The sequence below is a fragment of the Chiloscyllium punctatum genome, chromosome 10 (genome assembly GCF_047496795.1).
Source record: "Chiloscyllium punctatum isolate Juve2018m chromosome 10, sChiPun1.3, whole genome shotgun sequence".
Classification (NCBI taxonomy): Eukaryota; Metazoa; Chordata; class Chondrichthyes; order Orectolobiformes; family Hemiscylliidae; genus Chiloscyllium; species Chiloscyllium punctatum.
This window is the reverse complement of record NC_092748.1, coordinates 20414056-20435634: the sequence shown is the minus strand read 5'-3', so window position 1 is coordinate 20435634 and position 21579 is coordinate 20414056. Positions and strand designations below refer to the sequence as shown.

The 21579-nt window shown below is 43.1% G+C and overlaps 1 protein-coding gene across 4 annotated transcripts in view; it reads right to left on the bottom strand.

The window, feature by feature from the left end:
- The window catches only part of LOC140481932 (receptor tyrosine-protein kinase erbB-4-like), a 1043042-nt gene that overhangs the window by 297280 nt on the left and 724183 nt on the right, over positions 1-21579 (bottom strand). For all 4 annotated transcript variants that reach the window (XM_072578639.1, XM_072578641.1, XM_072578642.1 and 1 more), the window contains exons 6-9: positions 20795-20913; positions 18089-18230; positions 10839-10952; positions 6297-6423 (exon numbers count right to left, since the gene is read on the bottom strand). In XM_072578639.1, the coding sequence (XP_072434740.1) occupies positions 6297-6423; positions 10839-10952; positions 18089-18230; positions 20795-20913 (502 nt within the window). The remainder of the gene's footprint in view (positions 1-6296; positions 6424-10838; positions 10953-18088; positions 18231-20794; positions 20914-21579) is intronic.

The following is a 21579-nucleotide window of genomic DNA, read 5'->3' as shown; positions in this document are numbered from 1 at the left end:
AGTTATTGTGGGTTCAGGGGAGCTCAGTGGACAGAAACAGTTATCTGTACTCGGGTGTTCCTGAAGAGGGCGCAAGTAGAGCTCACCGGGACGTCAGAGGCCTTCAGAGACCAGTGAGCACTGCAGGGGCTGGCGTGCATCATCACCACACAAAATGTTATTTGAATTTAATAAGTTTTTGTTTTGTTAAATAATGTGTTAAACTGTTCATTTGTGTTTTCTTTTGTTGCAGTGCCCCAACAGAAACTGTTGATTTTTTTTTGCCTAACTTCCTGTTTCATAGAGTAGAGGCAGCTGTACTACATCCTGTCCTGGCGGTGTTCAATGGGAAGGGAGCTTTATTTCAGTTTAAAAGAGTAGAAACAGCCTCTGACTGATCAGGTTGCAGGTTAACACAGACCCTGTGAGAGGGAATGAAAACAGAGAAGACCCAGGAGATTGTTGGATCAACGCTTTGGTCTCTCTGTTCCACTGCTCTGAAAAACTGTCTTCTCCAACTCTCCGTCCAAAAAGCAGGAAAAATTACATTCATACTTGCTGACAGCAAAAATATTAAAGCTCACAGGAAACAAAAAAAAAATCAGTGAACCAAAGACTGATAATCGCTGTACAAATAACAATGAGGCGTCATCAAAGAGGAGAAAAGGAGTGAAACCAATGTATCTAGATTTGTTGTTTTTAAGCATGGAACTGTGTTCTCCTGACTACTTGCTTTTCCTTCCACTCATAAAGCTGTGTTTGTTTTCCTTTGTGCATGTGCAAATGCATGCATGTGGTGATTATAGAAGGGGTAAAGTTTTAAATTATATCAATCAGAAATCCTGTTGGTGCTTTTCTGACTGGACGTCTCTGTCCAGTAGGGTCTCACAGGGGTCAGAGTTGGGGCCCTTGTTATTAGTGGTTGATGTAAATGACTTGGACTTGAATGTAGGAGGCTTGATCAATAAGTTCACAGATGATTCAAATATTGGTGGGAGTGGGAAACAATGAGTAGGATAGACTCAGACTACGGGAGGAGATAGATGGGCTGCTGAGATAGGCAGATCAGTGGCAAATGGAATTCAATCAGGATCAGTCTAAAGTGATTCACTTGGACAGGACAAAACAATGCTAGGGAACACATGATAAATGGTAGGATTTTGGGAATTACGGAGGATCAGAGGAACGTTATTGAGCATGGACACCAGTCCCTTGAGGTATCGGGATGGTTGGATAGCGTGGTTAAGAAGATATATCAGATAAATGCCTTTATTAGCTGAGACGTACAGTTAATAGTAGGGAGTTTATGTTGGAACAAAATATAACATTGGTTAGGTCACAGCTAGAGTATTCTGTCCAGTTCTGGAACCTACATTATAGGATGGAGGGGATTGCACTGGAGAGGGTACAGAGGAGATTTACCATGATGTTGCTGGAGAGTTTCAGTTATGAAGAAAGATTGGACAGATGCGGTTGTTTTCCTTAGAGTAGAGGACATTGAGAGGGGGACATGACTGAATTGTGCAAAACTACAAGGGGTGCAGACAGTGTAGAAGGGAGGAGCTTTTTCTGTTGATGGCGAGGAAGAAGATTTAGAGGACGGGTGAGAAAAATAATTTTTCCAGAGGGTGGTGGGTATGTAGAACTCACTGCCAGTAAGGTGATAGGAGGAGAAACTCTTGTGTTACTTAAGAAGCATATAGGCTCCGAGGCATACACGGTGACAGGTCAAGTGACGGAAAATAGAATTAGAATAGTTGGGTGGGCTGTTTGTGACTGGCATGGACAGGATGAGATGAAAGGCCTTTTTCTGGGCTGTCGACCTCTGTGATTCTAAAGGTTTAACCACTCATATAGGATTGCAGTCATGCATAGGCTAGATCAAGCAGGGGGATTTGGGGTCAGGTTCTTTTCCTTGAAAAATATGAGCAAACTATTAAGGCATGTTACAACAAGCACAAACATGTTTACCCACAAATTACCAGATGTAGTATTAACTTCACAAGTTTCCACAGAGGAATTCAAGCAAATGATTGTATTGCTATTCAACGTCAATGCTACTGGGTTACCACACAACATCAAGTCAGGTTATTGACATACCCAAAACAAATACTGATTAAATGTGGCAGATAATTCACAAATTACAAGTTTACAATTACAAAAAAAATTATAATTTTAGAAGAAAATCTTCAAATTTGGCATTGTACTTATATCGTCCAGGAGAGTATTTCACCTTCATCATTCGCTTTCGTGGTTGGAGACTGAAGCCTGCCGGAGTTAATTTAAAATGTGTGCCATCAACTGCTTAAAACGTACCTGAATCAAATTATCATGACCTGTCAATGTAATATTTTTGCTTCAATTATCAGCTGAAGAAAAAAAAAACTGAAGCTCTTTAGGAGCGGTTGCTGCATTTTGGGCTGAAGCAATTTTTGTTTGAAAACATTTCGTTTTAATTCGCTCATGGGATGATGGTGATGCAAGCTGAGCCAACATTTATTGCTCGGTCCTATTTGCCCTTGAGAAGGTGGTGGTGAGCTGCCCTCTTGAACCCACAAAGCTGTGAGGGAGGGAGTCCCAGGATTGAACCCAGTGACAGTGAGGAATAGTAATATGGTGCAGTCTAAGGATCTTTGGTAAATATCTGTAGTGCAACTTGTAGATAATACAGCTGCTACTGAGTGTCAGTGGTGGAAGGAGTGGATGTTTGTGGATGGGGTACTAGTTAAGCTACTTTGTCCTGGATGGGCATCAAACCTCTTCAGTGTTGATGGACCTACACTCATCCAGGCAAATGGACAATATTCCATCTCAATCCTGACTTGTCCTTGTAGATGGACAGGCTTTGTGGGTCAGGAAGTGATAGTCACCACAGTATTCCTAGCCTCTGACCTGCTCTTGTAGACATTATTTGTATCGCGAGTTCAGCTGAGTTTCTGGTCAATGGTAACCACCAGGATGTCAATAGTGCGATTCAGTGATGGTACCACCACTGAATGTCAAGACGCAGTGGTGAGGTTATCTCTTATGGGAGACAATTAATGCCTGGCATTTGTATGGTGTGAATGTTATTAGCAACTTGTCAGTCCAAACCTGGATGATTGTCCAGATCTTGTTGCTTTTGAACACTGGCTGTGTCTGAGGAGTCGTGAATGTTTTGCAATCATCAGGGAACATCCCAAATGGACGCTAGGTCATTGATGAAGAAGCTGAAGGGCTTAGGACACTACCCTGAGGAACTCCTGCAGAAATGTCCTGGAGTAGCAGGGTAAAGGAAGCTGGAATGTTTTGGACCATGCAGAAGGTGACAAGCTACTGGTGGGTCACATCCACTTTCTCAGAGTTCATTGTGTAAACTGACTTCTGCTTAGCTCACCATTGGCATTGGCGGGGGAATGGTCTGGCAAACTCTGATGAATCCGAGATTCTCGGCTCAGCTTTGCCAGATCACTCGCAGGGTCTTAGAATGCTTATGCCACTTGGCCCCTCACATCTGTGCCAGCCGAAAACAAGCCACCCAACCATATTTCACAACCCAGCGTCCAGTCTGTAAGCCCTGGTACGTGAGGTACACATCAAATGCATTGAGGCTTGCTGTCTCCACTTGCCCTTTCAGACAGTGAATTCCAGGCCCATATAACGCCCTAGCTGAAAAAGCTTTTCCATATCTGCCCTCTATTCTTTCAACCAATCACTTTAAAACCTTTCACATCCACTCTCCCCAGTGGGTAACAGAATTCTGTGGGTAGGATTCTAATGAGCGCGAAAACCCTAGCAACTTGGAGATGAACAAATTGGAGAACAGCCCTGGGTAATGTGTTATTCTTGCCCAGCAATTCAGACAAGACATGAATTACGAGAATCTTCAATGATAAACATTAAATTCCCCCCTCATTCACCCAGTAGGTCAGAAATTTCAGACTGGACTGAGGACAAAGATCTTCACCCAGAGATTAGATTCCCTACAGTATGGAAACAGGCCCTTTGGTCCAACAAGTCCACACTGACCCTCCGAAGAGTAACCCACCCAGACCCATTCCCCTACCCTATATTTACCCTTGACTAATGCACTCAATACTATGGGCAATTTAGCATGACCAATTCATCTGAGCTGCTCATCTTGGAACTGTGGGAGGAAACCGGAGGACCTGGAAGAAACCCACATAGACACGGGGGAGAAGGTGCAAACTCCACACAGACAGTTGCCCAAGTTGGGAATCGAACCCGGGTACCTGGCACTGTCAGGCAGCAGTGCTAACTACAAGCCACCGTGACGCCCTCACCACCCCCCAAGACATATGAATCTTTAGAATTCTCTTTCCTTGAGGTTTGTAGGTAATCCTACAAATGGACATGGGCAGATTTTCAGCCTCTCAGAATCAAGGGCTTCTGAGGAGTATGTGGGACTTGCTGCTTGCTGTGGAATGTATTTACTGGGGAATGTAATGAGGTCAGCCAGCTGGACATCATAGCATATGAGTTCCCTGATTGGGGCTATTAATAACAGTCATAGAGTCAAACAGCATGGAAACAGACCCTTGGGTCCGATTTGTACATGCTGAACATAATCTCAAAGTAAACTAGTCCCATTTGCCTGCTCCTAGCCCATATCCTTCCAAGCCTTTTTTATTCATGTACTTATCTCAGTGTCTTAAACATTGTAACTGTGCCCACATCCACCATTTCTTCAGGATGTACATGAACCACCCTCATGTCTTTTTTAAAAATATTTCTCCTCTCACCTTAAGAAGATAAAATGTTGAAATCCGCCATCCTAGGGAAAAGACACCTGCCATTAACCCTATCCATACCCCTCATGATCTTCTAAACCTCTATACGGTCATCTCTCAACCTCCTACACTCCAGTGAAATGTTCCAACCTTAGCGACCTTTCTTTATGACTCAAACTTTCCATACCCAGCAATGTCCTGGTAAATCTCTTCTGACCCTCTCTAGCTTAATAATATCCATTCTTTAACTGGATAACAAGACCTTTAACTGGATAACAAGTCACTCCAGAAAAGACCTCACCAATGTCCTGTACAATGTCAAAATGTGTTCCCAACTCCTATGCTTAAAGTAATAAAGGCAAGTGTGCTAAATGCCTTTTTAACCATCATATCGATATGTGATGCAAACTTCCAAGAATTATGTACCCGAACCCCTAAGTCCCTCTGTTCTACAACACTACCATTAATTGCATAATCTGCTCTAATCAGGGAGCCCTGGCTGACATAAAAAGGTTTGAGTGTCACAGATACTGTCACTCTGGTGCCAGACTCAGTATGAGGCAGTATCATAGTCAAGGATTGTTCAAGTGTTAATAAACAGTGACCTTGGTGATGGATACCAGCTTCAGTAGAGTTACCTCAGGGAAGATACTGTTTACAGCTGAAATTTGTCTTCCTTCTTTTTGGCTGCTTGACCACTACAGTTTATAGGCAAGAAAACGATAGCAGGCTTCTCACCAATGTCACTCATAACCATTTCCAAAGATTCAACTGCTCCATTATGTGTCCCCATACTCCATTGGGAGACAAAGCAGGATCCTCTCAGCAACTGCATGCTGCTGGATACAGGAAGGAGCTCTACCAGAATGTGCTAGTCTCTGTCACATTGCTGACCACAGTCTGAGACCACTAAAGAACTGTGTGCTGGAGATGGATGACCTTTTCCAGACCATATACACCCATTAAATGGAAGGAAAGAAACCCGATCGAGGTCAGGAAAGATACTGGGCAGGTATAGATGTGTAAAAGTATTAAATATATTGGACAGATAATAGTTCACTTGTACAGGAAAATACAATGACTACACATCCAGTTCCCAATTTACTCTCTACAGTCTCTGATCGAATTGAATGTGAGGTGCAATGTGTAACAGACACAGGGTAAATCCTTCTGCTAACTTAAACCTGACACATAGAAAAGATTCACCCCATGCTATAATCTGTTAAAATTCGAGAGGCAAAGAACCATCCCAAAAGTCACTAAAGTAAAACTTTTGTTTTGGTACTTTGGGGCTTAATTTAAACTGATTGGCCGAATCTGAATTTTATTTTGTATCATAGCAAACCAGGTACTGTTAGCTGCTGGGCCAAATGTTACCTTGTAAATTCTTCAGCACTCTGTGCACTTGCCAAGTCCTTCAACTCTCTGAAAGGTATATTACCCCTTAGACCTTCATAACACTTGGACCAACTCATTTGGGGTTTTTTTCCCGAGCCGTGTAATGATTTCTCTGACTGTTTGCACCCTCCAAAGTGAAGCCAGTATGAGGCCTCTGGGTGAACAAAGCCATTTGATGTAAATACATACCCTTCAATGCCAGTGATGAGAAATATAAGGTTTCCATTGATTTTGGTGCAGTTCATAAACTTGTCGATGTTGCTCGAGTCCACGGTTTTCGCCATCTGCAAGCTTCCAGTTCCAATTCCATCACAAGCTGTGAAAGAGAGGATAAGAAGGAGGAGCTGTTGAAATGGCATTGACTGAAAAATGAGGGCATGGTAACAACAGGAAGGTGGGGGAGGGGGTTCGTATTCCAAATGCAGATAATCTCTTTGCTGCCCAGATAATCCGATTGTGGTGAAAGAGCTAAGAATTGAGGACGCTGTGGGCAACACTGCATAGCACCATGCGCACTCAGATTTCCTATGGGAGACACGTGTCGGGGATCTGTGATAAATAGGGAAGACACCAGGCAAGTGTCATGACCTTGACTCATTCACTCGTGTCAATGCATGGACCCAGGGTGCAAGCACTTCATTGTCTGTTCCATTTTCACTGTGCGATATCCATGACTCAATGCTCACTGTCTTGCCTTCAAGTCAACCACATTTCAGCAGACAGAAATTACCCAGGCTGCATGGAGGCAATATCGGAGGCATAGTCTTTCAGGCTGAATGTCAAACCAAGCCCTAACTTAACCTCTGCTCTCCCTCCCATAACCTGGGCACGAAAGGTGCTCCAGCATAACTCTTACAATGTAGAGGTCAAATCCCTCTACAAATCAAAACTAAAATATCCAGATTTGCTTGCCTCACCTTGTAATATGCCAGAAGTATGAGTGTGTGAAAAAAAACCCCTGATTTCCACAGTTCAAAGAAAAAGATAATTTATTTTTCTAACTCTAACAGTGAATACTAAACAAAAACTAGCAACAAATCAAAGCCCCAATTCTTAACTAATTACTGTCTGACCCCAACTCTATAAAAATGCTGCTCCAATAACACAATTATTAACCATTACTTTAACTTAATCTCAAGTTCACATAGTCTCTTACGCTGTCTTCCTCCTGGTTTCCTGTTACTTCCTTCCATCCTTCTGATTCTGCTGTCTTCTCCCTGGGTCATCTGTTTATTTTTTACTGCTTTTACGGAAAAACAGACTGTGCCTTCTGAGATCTCTTTGTCAGCAAGAGCTTTATTTCATTGCGTGGCAGTCGGCCTGACCAATTTTCAAAATGCCCTTGTTTTATACCCCCAATCATTCCTTCTCACTGGTACAATGTTGTCAACATAATAAATTCAAACTCAGTGGGGTTTTTGTATCCTGGGTATAATTTAAATTAATTGGTTAAATTTGGATTGTTGTCAAAATGGCAACCAAAACTCAGGTATCCGTTTAACAGCCAATTGTCACATGTGTCTATTTTGGAACAGTCCATCTATTAGCTGTTCTGTACACTGGCAGCTATGGCTATACTATAAATTCAGAAAACAGTTTCTAACCTGAAGTGACCATACACTCCTTCGACTTCGCAAAGTAATTCAATCAGTGGCTCAGCGGTTAGCACTGCTGCCTCACAGCGTCAGGGACCCGGTGCTCAGGTATTTGTGTGCACAGCCAGACCTAGCCTGCAGCGGGGTTTCTGAAGAATCTCAGCCTTGGGTGGCAGAGTCAGAAGTGCGTTTGATACCCACATGATTGCCAAAATGAGATGCTTACACCATTCTGGTGGCAGTATGTGCTGACTGCATCCTGCCCATGTGGAATGGCACAGTGGCACAGTGGTTAGCACTGCTGCCTCACAGCACCAGGGACCCGGGTTTAATGCCACCCTTGGGTGACTGCCTGTGCGGAGTTTGCACGTTCTCCCAGTGCCTGTGTTGGTTTCCTCCGGGTGCTCCGGTTTCCTCCCACAGCCCACAGGTAGATTGGCCGGGCTAAATTTAGTGTCCAGGGATGTGCAGGCTAGGTAGGAGTTAGCCATGGGAAATGTGGGGATAGAGTAGGGTGAATGGGTCTGGGTGGGGAGCTATCGGAGGGTCTGTGTGGACTTGATGGGCCAAATGGCCTGCTTTCACACCGTAGGGATTCTGTGATCTGGAAGCAAATACCCTGGAGGGGCTGGTGGCAAGTGGTTAACTTGACGGAATCATATGGATTATCCTTCAATAAGATAAAGGCTTTTAGGAATTAAATTCACTTAAACTGAACCGGGCATCTGCAATTAATTGTAAATGCTCTTTGAAGTCTGGCTTTCAGTCGGGAATTGATGGCACTTGCAATGACACGTGCAGAATGAAGATGCAGCACTACAGGTGAGAGCCTTGGTTTCAGGGAGTTGTATCAGAAATGGCAAAGAAAGACTTGCATTTATATTGAGTCTTTCACAACCTCACAATGTCGCAAAGTACCAGTTGAATACTTTTTGAAAAGAAGCCACCATTGCAAGGTGGGAGAGACAGTAGACAATCTGAGTGCAGCAAGATCCCACAAAAGGCAATGGCATAAAAATCAGAGAATCTGTGTTCGGGTATTGTTGGTCAAAGGATCAGAATTGATTAGTGTGCAGGGAAGGGAATTGATCTCCTTTGCAAAAAAGTGTCTGAAGCTTTAACATCCACCCGAGAGAGTTATTGATTGAGTTCCCTGATCTGCTGGAGAGTTACAGAATTTGCCAAAGTCTTCCAGGAAATAAGCAAGTCTGTTATATACAGGAGGTATATATCCCTTATCATGCCTTTGGAAATGGATGAAAATTTAGCTCCATCACTCAAAAAGAACTTAGCCATGACAATGCTGGTGATACAGGTGCCCTGAGAGCCACATGGTCTGTCAATGAGCACAAGGGCAGTTGATGAAGTCCCTCGTTTTTGACTATCCCTGCTTAATGATCCCATCTTAATGTTAACCATAACTGCCCCAGCTAAGGACTAAAGTCAATCCCATCCTCACTTAAGCTCCACTTTGCTCAGAAAGCTCTAGAAAATGACTCCTTCTTAGCCCTGGAGCACAAAATTCAATCACAGATTTCAACCCGGAATCATCTGATTGGTACGACTTGCCCAGACAGTAGATTGACCCAGTACAACATTGGACCACCTTCTCCACTATTCCAGCCTTTACTTATTCTGTGACTGTCTCAACCTGACTTTGGCTTTGGGACAAATATCTTCAACATACTCTGAAGTTGGCCTCCAATTGATCAAGTTAGAGGGGGAAGAGAGGTAGTTGGCCGGTCAAAGTGTTAAGGCCATTTGCAGAGCATAGCCAATTAAAGTACAAAATGAGGGCTCTCCTTGTTGTGATGTAGTACATTGTCCATGTAGCTTTCAGGGTGTAAATACTAAGTAGCTATCTATTTATTACTCCCAACAAGCAAGAACTTGACATAGAATCCCATGACTGTAGACAGAGCACAGCAACAGTACGACAAGTCAGACATGTCTACACAGCTTCCCAATTACCATTATCTATGCAAAAAATGTGAAGTCAATGTAGTTCCAGAGAAGTGCAGGGCTGCTCTCTCATTAGACAGATGGCTGATGGTGACTTAACCTGAGGGTCACTACACCTTAGATAATGGGTAAGCTTGAGATGGGGGCACCTTCATGGTAAACTCTGTCAGAGTAGGAATTGAACTCATGCTGTTGGTGTTACATTGCATCATAAACCAGCCATCTAGCCAGCTGAGCTAACTGACCCAAAAAACTGTTTTCCCAATCCTTGTGTAGCATTGCGACACTTGTGACAAAATTGATAAACGCAACAGTCTTCGTGCATCATTCTGACTTTGAAGAGGCATAGCCAATAAAGTTTGCTTCAACAGTGAAGACGGCAGCCATGACTACATGTGATTCTGACCAGGGGGTCCTTCTTTGCAATGATGGCCTGGCAGCTACAGCCGTAGCATCATTTGTATAAATCACAGTCGCCCATCTACAATGGCAGTGCCAACCTCCTGCAGTAATGCTGTCAGCTACCCAAAGGATCAGGAACTCCCAGTGCTCCTCCAGCCTGCAGAGCTTGGCCTTCACTCTCAACTGAATAGGTTGCAGAATCTGGCCTCCCATTGACTGGCCTCCCATTGACTGGCCTCAGGAATCCCCTCTGCGCCATGCCCACTCCTGTTCCTGACCCTTAATTCAGTAGTAGACTTGCCAACCTTAAGGGCATTTAAATAGGATTTGGATAAACATATGGATGAAAATGGAATAGTTTAGGCTGGATGGGCTTCAGACTGGTTTCACAGGTGGGTGCATCATCGAAGGCTGAAGAGTCTGTAATGCACTGAGTTCTATGTTCAGTGTGTTCTGGCGAGTGCAGACCCTATTATAAAAGGCCCTTGTGGCTGTGAGTCAGTTTCAGACGTCAGTTAGCTCAGTAATGTCAATTAGACCAACAGTAAGGTTCACATTCTTGTATGAAGTGCTCGAGAAAACCTGGGAATGGTCAAACCGTACATCATCAGAAATGGGTTAGTGCATTGCAATGAGTAAACCTAGAGGAGTTCAGATTTAACCATTCTTTTCACAGATGTACCACAGTCTTTTTTGACACCGCGTGAGGTAGGATTCTGGTCTACTAAAGGATGGGGATAGGGAGTTTAAACATAACTAAAATGAAGATTACCTTTGGGACAAATGTCCGTGCAGGGTTTGCACACTTTGATTCCATTTTCTTCCACTTCCATCTTATTGCTCGGGCAAGCTCGTACACAAGAGCTGTGATCCACCACAAAGTTATCTGGAAGGGGAGAGTGAAGGGTTTTGGTTGTTTAATGTTAGCTGAACATTCTCAAAGGGTTTATTCCATTAAGGTTCAATGTAAGAAAGTTCTTTGCTGCCCGTCACTGGACACTATTACTCTCCCCTCCCCCCCCCTCCCCCCCCCCACCCCCAGTATCAGCCCCAGTGAAATCTCTGACCGTTCTTCACCCAGTGGGATTGATCATTCAGCCAATATATCAGAGACTTGCTCCAACTCAATGTTCACTGCTAAACCTGCACGCAAGACAGAAATTCACTCCTAACTACGCCACGTCTATCTGCTGCGCCCTCCTACCCATACCTTCTGAGTGCTTTACAAGTAAGCTTTACTTCTAATTCAGGCAGGACAGATTTTTGGCTACAACCTCTGTCAGCACTATGAAGTTCAGTGGCCCATACCTGCCAGTGCAGTGCCCACTGAGCTTAATTTCACCACCCGTCTTCATTTTGAACTCAATGTCTCACTGAATTCCTATCACTTATTTTTGTACCTGACTGGATTCGTTTTGCTGAGCTTCACTTGTTTGCTATTAAGGCCACTGACAAGATCAGGGCCAAATGCCCTGTTTGTGCCCTCCCAACACATGTTCACATAGGAATGGAGCATGAACCTGAGAAATTAGAGCTGCATTAATGTGGACTTACCTTCGCCCCTCACTCATTTCATTTCTGCACATGAGGGATTGGGGAAATCCATCACGCAGTTGTTTTCTGCTAGCCATGAATATTCAAAACACATCTGCCATCTGACTGATTTACAGCCACTAAACAACATACAGTGGCTCAGTGGTTAGCACTGTTACCTCACAGCACCCCCGAGGAACCAGGTTCGATTCCAGCTTTGGGTAACGGTCTGTGTAGAGTTTGCACATTCTCGGTGTCAAGGTGGGATTCCTCCCACTGTCCAAAGATGTGCAGGTTAGGTGAATTGCCCTGTAATTTCTAGGGAGAGGCAGCTAGGTTATTTAGCCATGTTAAATGTGGAGTTACAGGGGTAGAGTGGGGGCCGAGGGTTGGTGTAGTAATGGCCTGTTTCCACACTGCAGGGACTCTATGATTAACATAAATACACTCGGTCAAAATAGACTGCTTATCCAAAGGTTCTGTTGGTAACGGTGTTGGGAATGGGTATTGTGGCACAAATACGCTCTCGCAGTACGATGTTAGTATCCCTAGCTCAGAACTGGAAGGTCTGGGTTCAAATCCTACCTGTACCAGAGATGAGCCACAACATATCTGAACAGCTTGATTAAAGCACATTTATAAAACAGAAAAGTTAACTGATCCCATCTTGCAGGGAAAGCAGAGTTATGTCTATGCTTTCTCTCCACAGACGCTGGTAGATTTGCTGTGTTCTTCCAGCAATTTCTGCTTTTGTTTCTGATTTCCAGCATCTGTAGTTTTTTTGGTTTTTCATCTGTGGAGGTGTGGGGCATGGTGGGAAGGGCCGGGGAGTGAGCAGTTTCGAGAAATCCTCTTGAAGCTAACTCGACCTGAGATAGGGTCAAATAGCTTCATTCTCCCATTAGGGTGAAGGTGGGCTCAGGTCTTAACAGAGTCAGAGAGTCCGCTCACACCCACTGTCTAGACACACACGAAAAGACCGACTGGGCTCCTTTATGGAACTGAGAGTCAGCACCATCAGCAAAGGAAGCAAACTGAGAATATAAAGCTTATAAAAAAACAAAAGAGAAAACGATGACTGAGAGAAAATCCATGACTGGAACAAGTGCGCTGTGATGTGCAGTGACCGGCATGTGATTTTGTAATTTGTTTTCCAGGATAGATTTAGTCAAGGTTCAGTGTTTTTCATCAGTGGCATAATGTAAAGATTGATAACAAATTGATAACATTCCTGACAGAAAGTAAAACCAGATCTGTAAGATGACAATAATCTGCGCCCATCTCTGGTGAGGTTGTGCAAGTTTCAAATGAAAGATTGGATTTGCAAGACAACACAGACATGTATAAACACACACACACACACACATTTTACAAAACACATACTACAAGTGAACAGCCGAACACATGTACATTATGCAGATGCACCCATATATGCATAGATACACAAAGATATACACACACACATTCCAGGGACATCCAGATACACACATACAGCAATGCATAATTACACTGATCCAGACTCAAGTCAATATACAGACATACATCTACACCTACCAATATATATGCATGCACACATAAGAACACAGTGTGTTTGTTCTATAGGTCAGGTGCATGCTGGATCCAGACCCACTGTCCCACCCACCTGACTGCTAAGTTGGGCCAGTTCAAAACCCTGCCTTGGTTCTCCGGCACTACCTACTGTCTTATCAAATATTAGGCCTTCCAACCCCAATCCCCCATCATTCTCCATATACCATCCACACCAATGCAAGCTAACACATGCCACCCCCACACACTCACTGGCTCCTCACACCTTCCATGCCAATGAATGCCCCTCCACTTATCTCAGTGGCCCCTTATGCCCCCCATAAAACTTGTTTGATCCCTCACTCATCCACATTGCTCCTTATAAACCTCATGTCATTCTCATACCAACCTTTGCCCTTTCATCCTCCATTGCTTGGTGTCCACTAAAAACAGTTCAGGGGCCATGTTAAGATGAATTAAAACAAAACTTTAAGGTCTCTATTTCAGACTTCACAACATCAAAAGCCCGTTTGTACATTCAAATCCCAGCAAGTACCTCATTAAAATTAAAATTGTCATCAGAATCCCATATTGATGACAGCTAATCCTACAATAACCTTTTGGAGCTGTCAGTCAAATATGAACATAAGGAATATGAAGTGTTGTGGAAGAAGTCAAGTAGTAACAATATTATCATGTTAGCACTAGGGTTAAATAGACAAATATCAATGGAAATTGCAAGCATGGATTTTGTTAAACTCTCAAGCACAGATTGGCTTTTCTTGTTTTCAAGGGCAAGGGATTTAAATAATTTGACAACCAAAAGGTTCCACCGACATATTCCCTCCTTTTAAAGGATTTACATCAACTGAAAAATTTGGTTTAAAGGCTCTCTGGGATAAGTACATCGCTTCAGTGAAAAGGGGCTGGCAATGATTAAAACGGTTCTTGAGTCATAGAGTCCCATAGGGTGGAAATAGGCCATTCAGCCCATCAAGTTCACACTGATCTTCTGAACGGCAACCTACCCAGACCCACCCCCCTATCCTGTGCCTGTACCGTGCATTTCCCATAGCCTAGCCAGCCTGCACATCCCTGGACACTATGCACAATTTACCACAGCCAATCTACCTAATCTGCACATCTTTGGACCATGAGAGGAAACCAAGGCACCCAAAAGAAACCAATGCAGACACGGGGAGAACATGCAAACTCCACACAGACAGTGACCCAAGGTGGAATCGAACCTGGCACTGTGAGACAGCGATGCTAACCACTGAGCCATTGTGCCAGCCTTCTGAATTTCCCCCTATGGGAAGGAATAGGATTATCAAAAATGGGGGTGAGTCTATGGGATTCCAGCATCATTTTGAATAAGCGACCGGTTCTCCAAAACACCAGGAAAATCTAGGTCACAGACACAAACATGCACACCAAGACACCCATACATACAAAGAAACATGTAAGGGCCAACTTTTTCACACAGAGGGTAGTACGGGTATGGAATGAGCTGCCAGAGGAAGTGGTGAAGGCTGGTACAATTGCAACATTTTAAGAGGCATTTGGATGGGTATATGAATAGGAAGAGTTTGGAGAGATATGGGTTGGGTGCTGGCAGGTGGGACTAGATTGGGTTGGGATATCTGGTCAGCATGGACGGGTTGGACCGAAGGGTCTGTTTCCATGCTGTACATTTCTATGACTCTATGTAAACAGGCAGAGATAGAGGGAGACATATGTACATCATGTTATAGCTGCAAGAGACATAGGTAAGGTCACATTTTGAATACTGCATACAATTCTGGCAACTTGCCTAAAAGAAAGATGTTGTTAAATTGGAAAGGGTGCAAAAACAATTTACAAGGATGTTTCTGAGATGGAGTGTTTGAATTATAAGGAGAGGTTGGATAGGTTGGGACTTCTTTCCCTGGAGCACTGGAGACTGAGAACTGACCTTATTGAGGTATATGACATCATGAGGGGCATAGATACGATGAATAGGCAAAGTCTTTTCCCCACGGTGGGAGAGTCCAAAACCAGGGGGCATAGGTTTAAGAGGGACCTGAGAGGCAACATTTTCACTCCGAGGATGATGTGTGTATAGTACAAACTGTCAGAGGAAGTGGTAGAGGCAAGTACACTTACAATATTTAAAAAACATTTGGACAGGAACATGGATAGGAAAAGTTCAGAGGATATGCACCAAAAACAGGCAGATTGGACTAATTCAGTTCAGGAAACTTGTTTGGTATTGATGAGTTGGTCTGAAGGGTCTGTTTCGGTAGTGTAGCACTCTACGACTCTAAATACCTAGACAAACATACAAAAGCGTATATAGATGCACACACATAAATGTATACACCTACACAGAGAGACATGTGCATACACTAACACACATATACACACTGAAACAATGCAAACACATTCATACATCTGACAACTAAATCTTCCAGTGAATCTTCTCATAAAGCATTTTTTTAAGAGACAAGAGACAGTGAGGAAGGGAAAGGAGAGGGAAAGAGTAGGAGATGGACACTGACCACAGAGACAGATAAAGAAAGCAATGCAGAAGGGGAGAGAGTGGACAAAAAACATGAATGAGACAGATGGAGGGAAAAACAAAAGTAGGGCAGAGAGAAAAACACAAAACAGATGCAGTATGAGGTCTGCAGACAGACAAGCAGAGAGAGACGTAGAAAGCCAGACAGAGAAACAACTCAGAGAACATTTGAGGCACAGAGACAGAAAGAGTTAGACCAAGAGAGACGTATCAGAAGATGTAAGTGGTAATCATTCTCCAAACATCGGGTTAGGTCACATTTTGCAACATAAGGCTGTACGACTGGGCCCAACAACTGACATGCTACAATGAAGACAAATGCTTAGGAAAAGACCTGGTCGAGTGACGATTCTGTAATACACCAATGCACATCTTTCTACTATTCTGATTTCTGGACCAGCTTCAAACTCTATTCTAATACAGTCACAAGTGCGGTGCTGGAAAAGCTCAGCAGGTCCGGCTCGGATGCTGCCTGCCCGGCTGTGCTTTTCCAGCACCTCACTCTCGACTCTGACCTCCAGCATCCGCAGTCCTCACTTTCTCCCTCTAATCTAATACCCCTGAGGTCAATATGTCCATTACTGTGGCCTGGCAAACTAAGCTCGATTATTTTGTTTCCTTGGATGGCTAATTTAAATTTACTTTCATTGCGTTGAATTTAAAATCTCCTAAATTTCTCTTATTTGAGCGATCAAATGGTGGTAAGTATGATGGACCAGATAGCATTCTCGGTGTTGTATTGACTCTGAGTTTGTTGAGAGATAGTGAATAACTCATAGAGGATAAGGGTCTTTACCCAGAGAGACGTTAGAGTGTGGAAGTTAGGGAACGCTGACTGACTAATGTGAATGGCAATAAAAAGTTAGTCAGATAAATGCAAAGACTGAAGGGATTGGAAGATGGGTAGAATCACATGACTTGGGATGATTAGGAGCGTGGGCAGCATGGTGGCACAGTGGTTAGCACTGCTGCCTCACAGCGCCAGAGACCTGGGTTCAATTCCTGCCTTGGGCGACTGACTGTGTGGAGTTTTGCACATTCTCCCCGTGTCTGCGTGGGTTTCCTCCCACAGTCCAAAAATGTGCAGGTTAGGTAATTTGACCATGCTAAATTGCCCATAGTGTTAGGGGCAGAGGCAAATGTAGGGGAATGGGTCTGGGTGGGTTGCGGGTCGGTGTGGACTTGTTGGGCTGAAGGGCCTGTTTCCACACTGTAGGGAATCTAATCTAATAAATACCAGTACAGGTCTGTTGGGATGAATGGCCTGTTTCTGTACTGGATATTCTGTACCTGAGGTCATGTCTCCATTCTCAATTCAGTTTTTAAAGCTTTTTCTTATGGACTCCTCCTTTACTCTCGGAATTATTCTAGTATTATTTCTGTGCACCTGTTTCACAGGTATATCCTACTTACAGTGAGGTGACCAAATTGAGTTGGCATTGCACAACCTGAGCTATGTTGCCCTGTTCCAACTCTGGAAGATGCAGAACTTTGTTACATTTGTTGATTACTTTCTCGTGTTACTAACTGTGACAGCGTTCTTTCTAAGAGTCTGTGAGCTCCGTGTAGTAGGCAAACACATTCTTTTGGGAGGGGGGGTTGTAATTTAACATGGCTAAGTCTGAAGATATGAAATTTGGAAGAAAGAAGATGGTCAGGCAACACTGAGGTCTTCAGTGAGTTAAAAATCTCATCTGCTCTTCACTGTGATCACTCAGTTTTGATACCATTTCAAGAACGTGAACAGAGCTGCTTTGTTGGGACTGTGGATTATGCTCTAAGGTGTACTGCTGATTGACTGCAGAGTTAATTGCGATCCTGTGTTCCCAGTCAAAAAAAAAACCATTGGCAAGAGGGAGTAGCAACCTAACAGGGGAACATTACCTTGTTCACTGACCCACCCTCCTCAGAGGATGATTCTTTATTATTGTCCTAACGAAGATAGTTTTACAGAGAAACTTGCCTTCATCCCCCAATCCAACTGGAAATCCAAGTACAAATCCGGGTCAGACACAGAAATAACCCAAACAGCTGCAAGAGCACAATCACCTCAAGACAACACATGGGTTTGAATCAAATGCATTTCTAGAAACATCTATTTGAGCAGTGGGAATGTCTTCATCTGAAATAATTTCACTTTAGACCTGAAAAGTCTCGAGGGATCTTCTATTGAATTCAAAACTGCCGTGCTGCCTAACTAGGAAACTGCTCAGGTCAATGTCATATTATACAAGAACTGACTTGCCAGCGCAGCCATAAATGTTGCCCACTGAAACATGTGCACCTTACTTCTTGCTAATTAGAACCTGGGTCTTTTTAGACAATGCAGCAACACATAACAGTGGGGTTTTATACTTCTTCACACTGAGGCCGCAAGAGACCCTTCTTTCTGGAAAACGTACGTGGGCATTTCTTGACACAGAACGCTCCATATGTATACTTGGCGTTGGGATTTGGTTCCACCTGGAAAGTTATGGTGTTATAAAAGAACGGCAGAGGACACTGAATAACACAGGCTCCACTGTCATTGAAATTGGTGCAGGCCTGCAAAGTAAAGAGATACCATCATTATAGGGAATAATTGCAGCCATTACAGCCTACTCAGAAAAAAACGACAACTTGCCACCCTTAATGTTTGAAATACTGAGTGCCATAATGAAACAGAATCACAAATATAATAGCCAGGAAAGAGACTTCTCAGCCTGTATTGCCAGCATTTTGACCTGAGGTGTCGACTTTAATGCAACCTCCTGATGCTCTTATATTCTTCCTTTCCAAATTTCTCTGGCAACTGCTGATGCAGTTTCAGTTTTGGGAGAGGAATATTACTGCGGGAACCTCATCTTAAGAATTCTGTGTGAAGTGAGCTCTTGTCACCTGATAAATCCCATTCCTAATTCGGCTACTTAGCAATCTCATTCAGAGACAGGAGTAGCAGAATGTCCCATTTATAATTCGAGGAGAGTTCTGGAGTACTTTGTTTGAGCAGCATGCAAAAACATTCCACAGAGGCCGCTATCCTGTCACCAAGTCACCCTTTATTTACATATGGGAAGTGCTTGACACTGATCCAACTCACTCAGAGCCAGCTATCAAGAGTGAACAAGATGTCTGGCATTCCTGTTCTTATCTGTCAGTCTGGGCTCTCTGACTAGACCAGATTAACAGCCCCAAACAGCACAATCACTACATAGTGTTTAGCCTGCACCTAACCCACAGACAGAGTAGGAGGAGCTTTATTCAGCAGCTAACTGACCTGGAAATAACTAATATCACGGTATTGGGTTTGGGTGGGCTCAATAGTCTCATTCTGTGTCATACATTTTTCAATAATCTTTGCTGGGAATGACTGATAGGCACATCAGCAAAATTTCCCTTTTATATTGTAGGAGTTCCTTATTTATTAAGTGCCTGCAGGATGTGTTCTACAAATAATAAAAGCAGACTCATAAATTACCATTCAGCAAGCATTAAACTGAAACTTCATTTTGATGTGCACTAAATTAGATCAGTCTGTTGCAGAATAAAATTTACTTCTATTATTCATTCCCAGCAAGAAAAGATCCTCGTAATAGTTTTAAATATTTGTTTATTCCTTGGATCAGACAGATATAAACAGGTCAGATAGTCCACGTTCTAATGAATCCCAAGACTGGGTTAATACATTCTAACGATCAAAGTTACTCTTCATCAAAATTACTTTTTACTATTTGGTCTAAGTCATCGTTCTCGTAAACCAGTCCTCATACTTTATCAAATGGATCTTTGTGCCAGAGAACTGACCCACGGAAAACAAAGTTAAAAATCACACAACACCAGGTTATAGTCCAACAGATTTAATTGGAAGCATTAGCTTTCAGGTGATGAAGGAGCAGTGCTCCAAAAGCTAGTGTGCTTCTAATAAAACCTGTTGGACTGTAACCTGGTGTTGTGTGATTTTTAACTTTGTACACCCCAGTCCAACACCGGCATCTCCGAATCAAGGAAAACACGTTCTCTAGGTAGCTCTACCAGGACTTCAGCCAGTAAATCTAAAGGGTAAGTTTGTAAAGGTACATTCTCGTGCGTTTGTGTATTGGTCAAACAGTAATTAGCTTAAAGACAACTGTTGCTCTATTAGGAAGTTATTGGACAGGGAAGTGCTTGGAATGTCGCCACCATTACAGCTGCAGGGAGGGTGTCTGTACCAGACATTTATCAACCTCTTTACTGATCTTTTAGTGCACTCATAAAAAGTAAGAGGATACAATTGGGAATTCATAGCAATAAAAACAATCCAGAGGAAAATGAGCCCTTCTCTACTTAAATACCACAGTGAAGCATAATGAGACACTGCATCACAACGGTGCTAGCCCCTTAAAGCAACACAACCTGCACAAGGCACATTTCCCTGTCTCAGATGATTCAGCAATTCCTCATCTGGAAATATACGTCTGCAGTAGCAACAGTTTTAGGAACCATTTATATGTATGCCTGTATTTTCTGAATTGTTGACACACCAATCCATGGGGGAGGAAATGAGTCAGTGATACTGTGACATGACTGAAATGTGCCAATGCTACTGTACTGAATGTGAAATCGGTCAGTGGGTCATGAATGTGAACTATTACTGTAACAAATATGAAATAGTCCAGAATTATTGCAATGAACATGAAATGGGCCAGTGTCACTATAATGAATAGGAAATGGATCAGTATTAATGTAATGAGCAGGAAATGGCAGGGCAAACTTGAAATGGGTCAGTGTTGCTGGGCCAACAGTGAAACGTGATCATGCTACTGTAAAGAACATGAAATGGGTTCATGTTGTTGTTGTAATGTATGTGAAGCTGTCCAGTATCACCGCAATGAACTGGAAATGTGCCCGTGTTACCGAAACAACTGTGAATTGAGACAATGTTACTACAATGAATATGAACTGGGTCCAAGTTACTGTAATGAATTTGTAATAGACCAGTATTACTGTAAAGAATGTGATCATCCATTTGAAATGGTTCTGTGTTACTACAATGACATTGATGGGTAACGGGCTACCGCGATGACCTTGAAATGGGTTAGCGAAACTAAAAGAAAGCTTGAGATTGGTCAATGCTACTTGCGGTCACATACAAAGCAGTCAGTGTCCTTTGGCCCTGAGCAGCCACCTGCACATTCCCGATGGCAGCAATCGCTGACAAATGGGCTGAAGCATCGCTCATCACACTGCTGTGCACACACTGTCTTCGTGACTGCAAAACAAAAACAGTACAGGTCATCAAAAATAGGGTTGTGTTTGCATTCTGGATGGTTATAGTTTCAGTTTCTTTTTATTTGTTCATGGGATGGGGATTGCGCTGGCCATTCACTGCTCTTCCTTAATTGTCAAACTTCCCTTTCAGGAGAAACATTCAGCATCTGTTTTCTGCTGTTGAATTGCAGGCAGATTTTGCACAAGAGGAAAGATTTCACAATACACTGCGAGCCTGTCTTAGCGGGAGATAAATACATTTAAGTGTTTCCAATTAATCTTTCCTACACCTATGCTGTATTCCCTATGGATTGGCAAAATTGCTTTATGTGAAACTTCTCTTTTCATGAATCTCCGGTTAGCATTAAAAGCAATCTATTACTGAAAACAAGGATGGGGCTTTCAGGAGATTGACTCCTGCTCCTGTAATGTGCCCAAACACATTCACCATATTTAGACAAACCTCGATTCTTTCTTTTGTACACACATCTAAAGCACAAAATTTGTTTACTTGTAAGTAAAGCAAGATCATGGAAACTGTTGATAATTCAGGTGTCAGAACCAGAAGAGGTAAACATTTGTACTGAGGTGTTTACTGAAAAATTCGACAGGGAAAAATGAACAACTCACTACTGGATCTCAAAGTTAGCTCTGCAGTACGCCCACT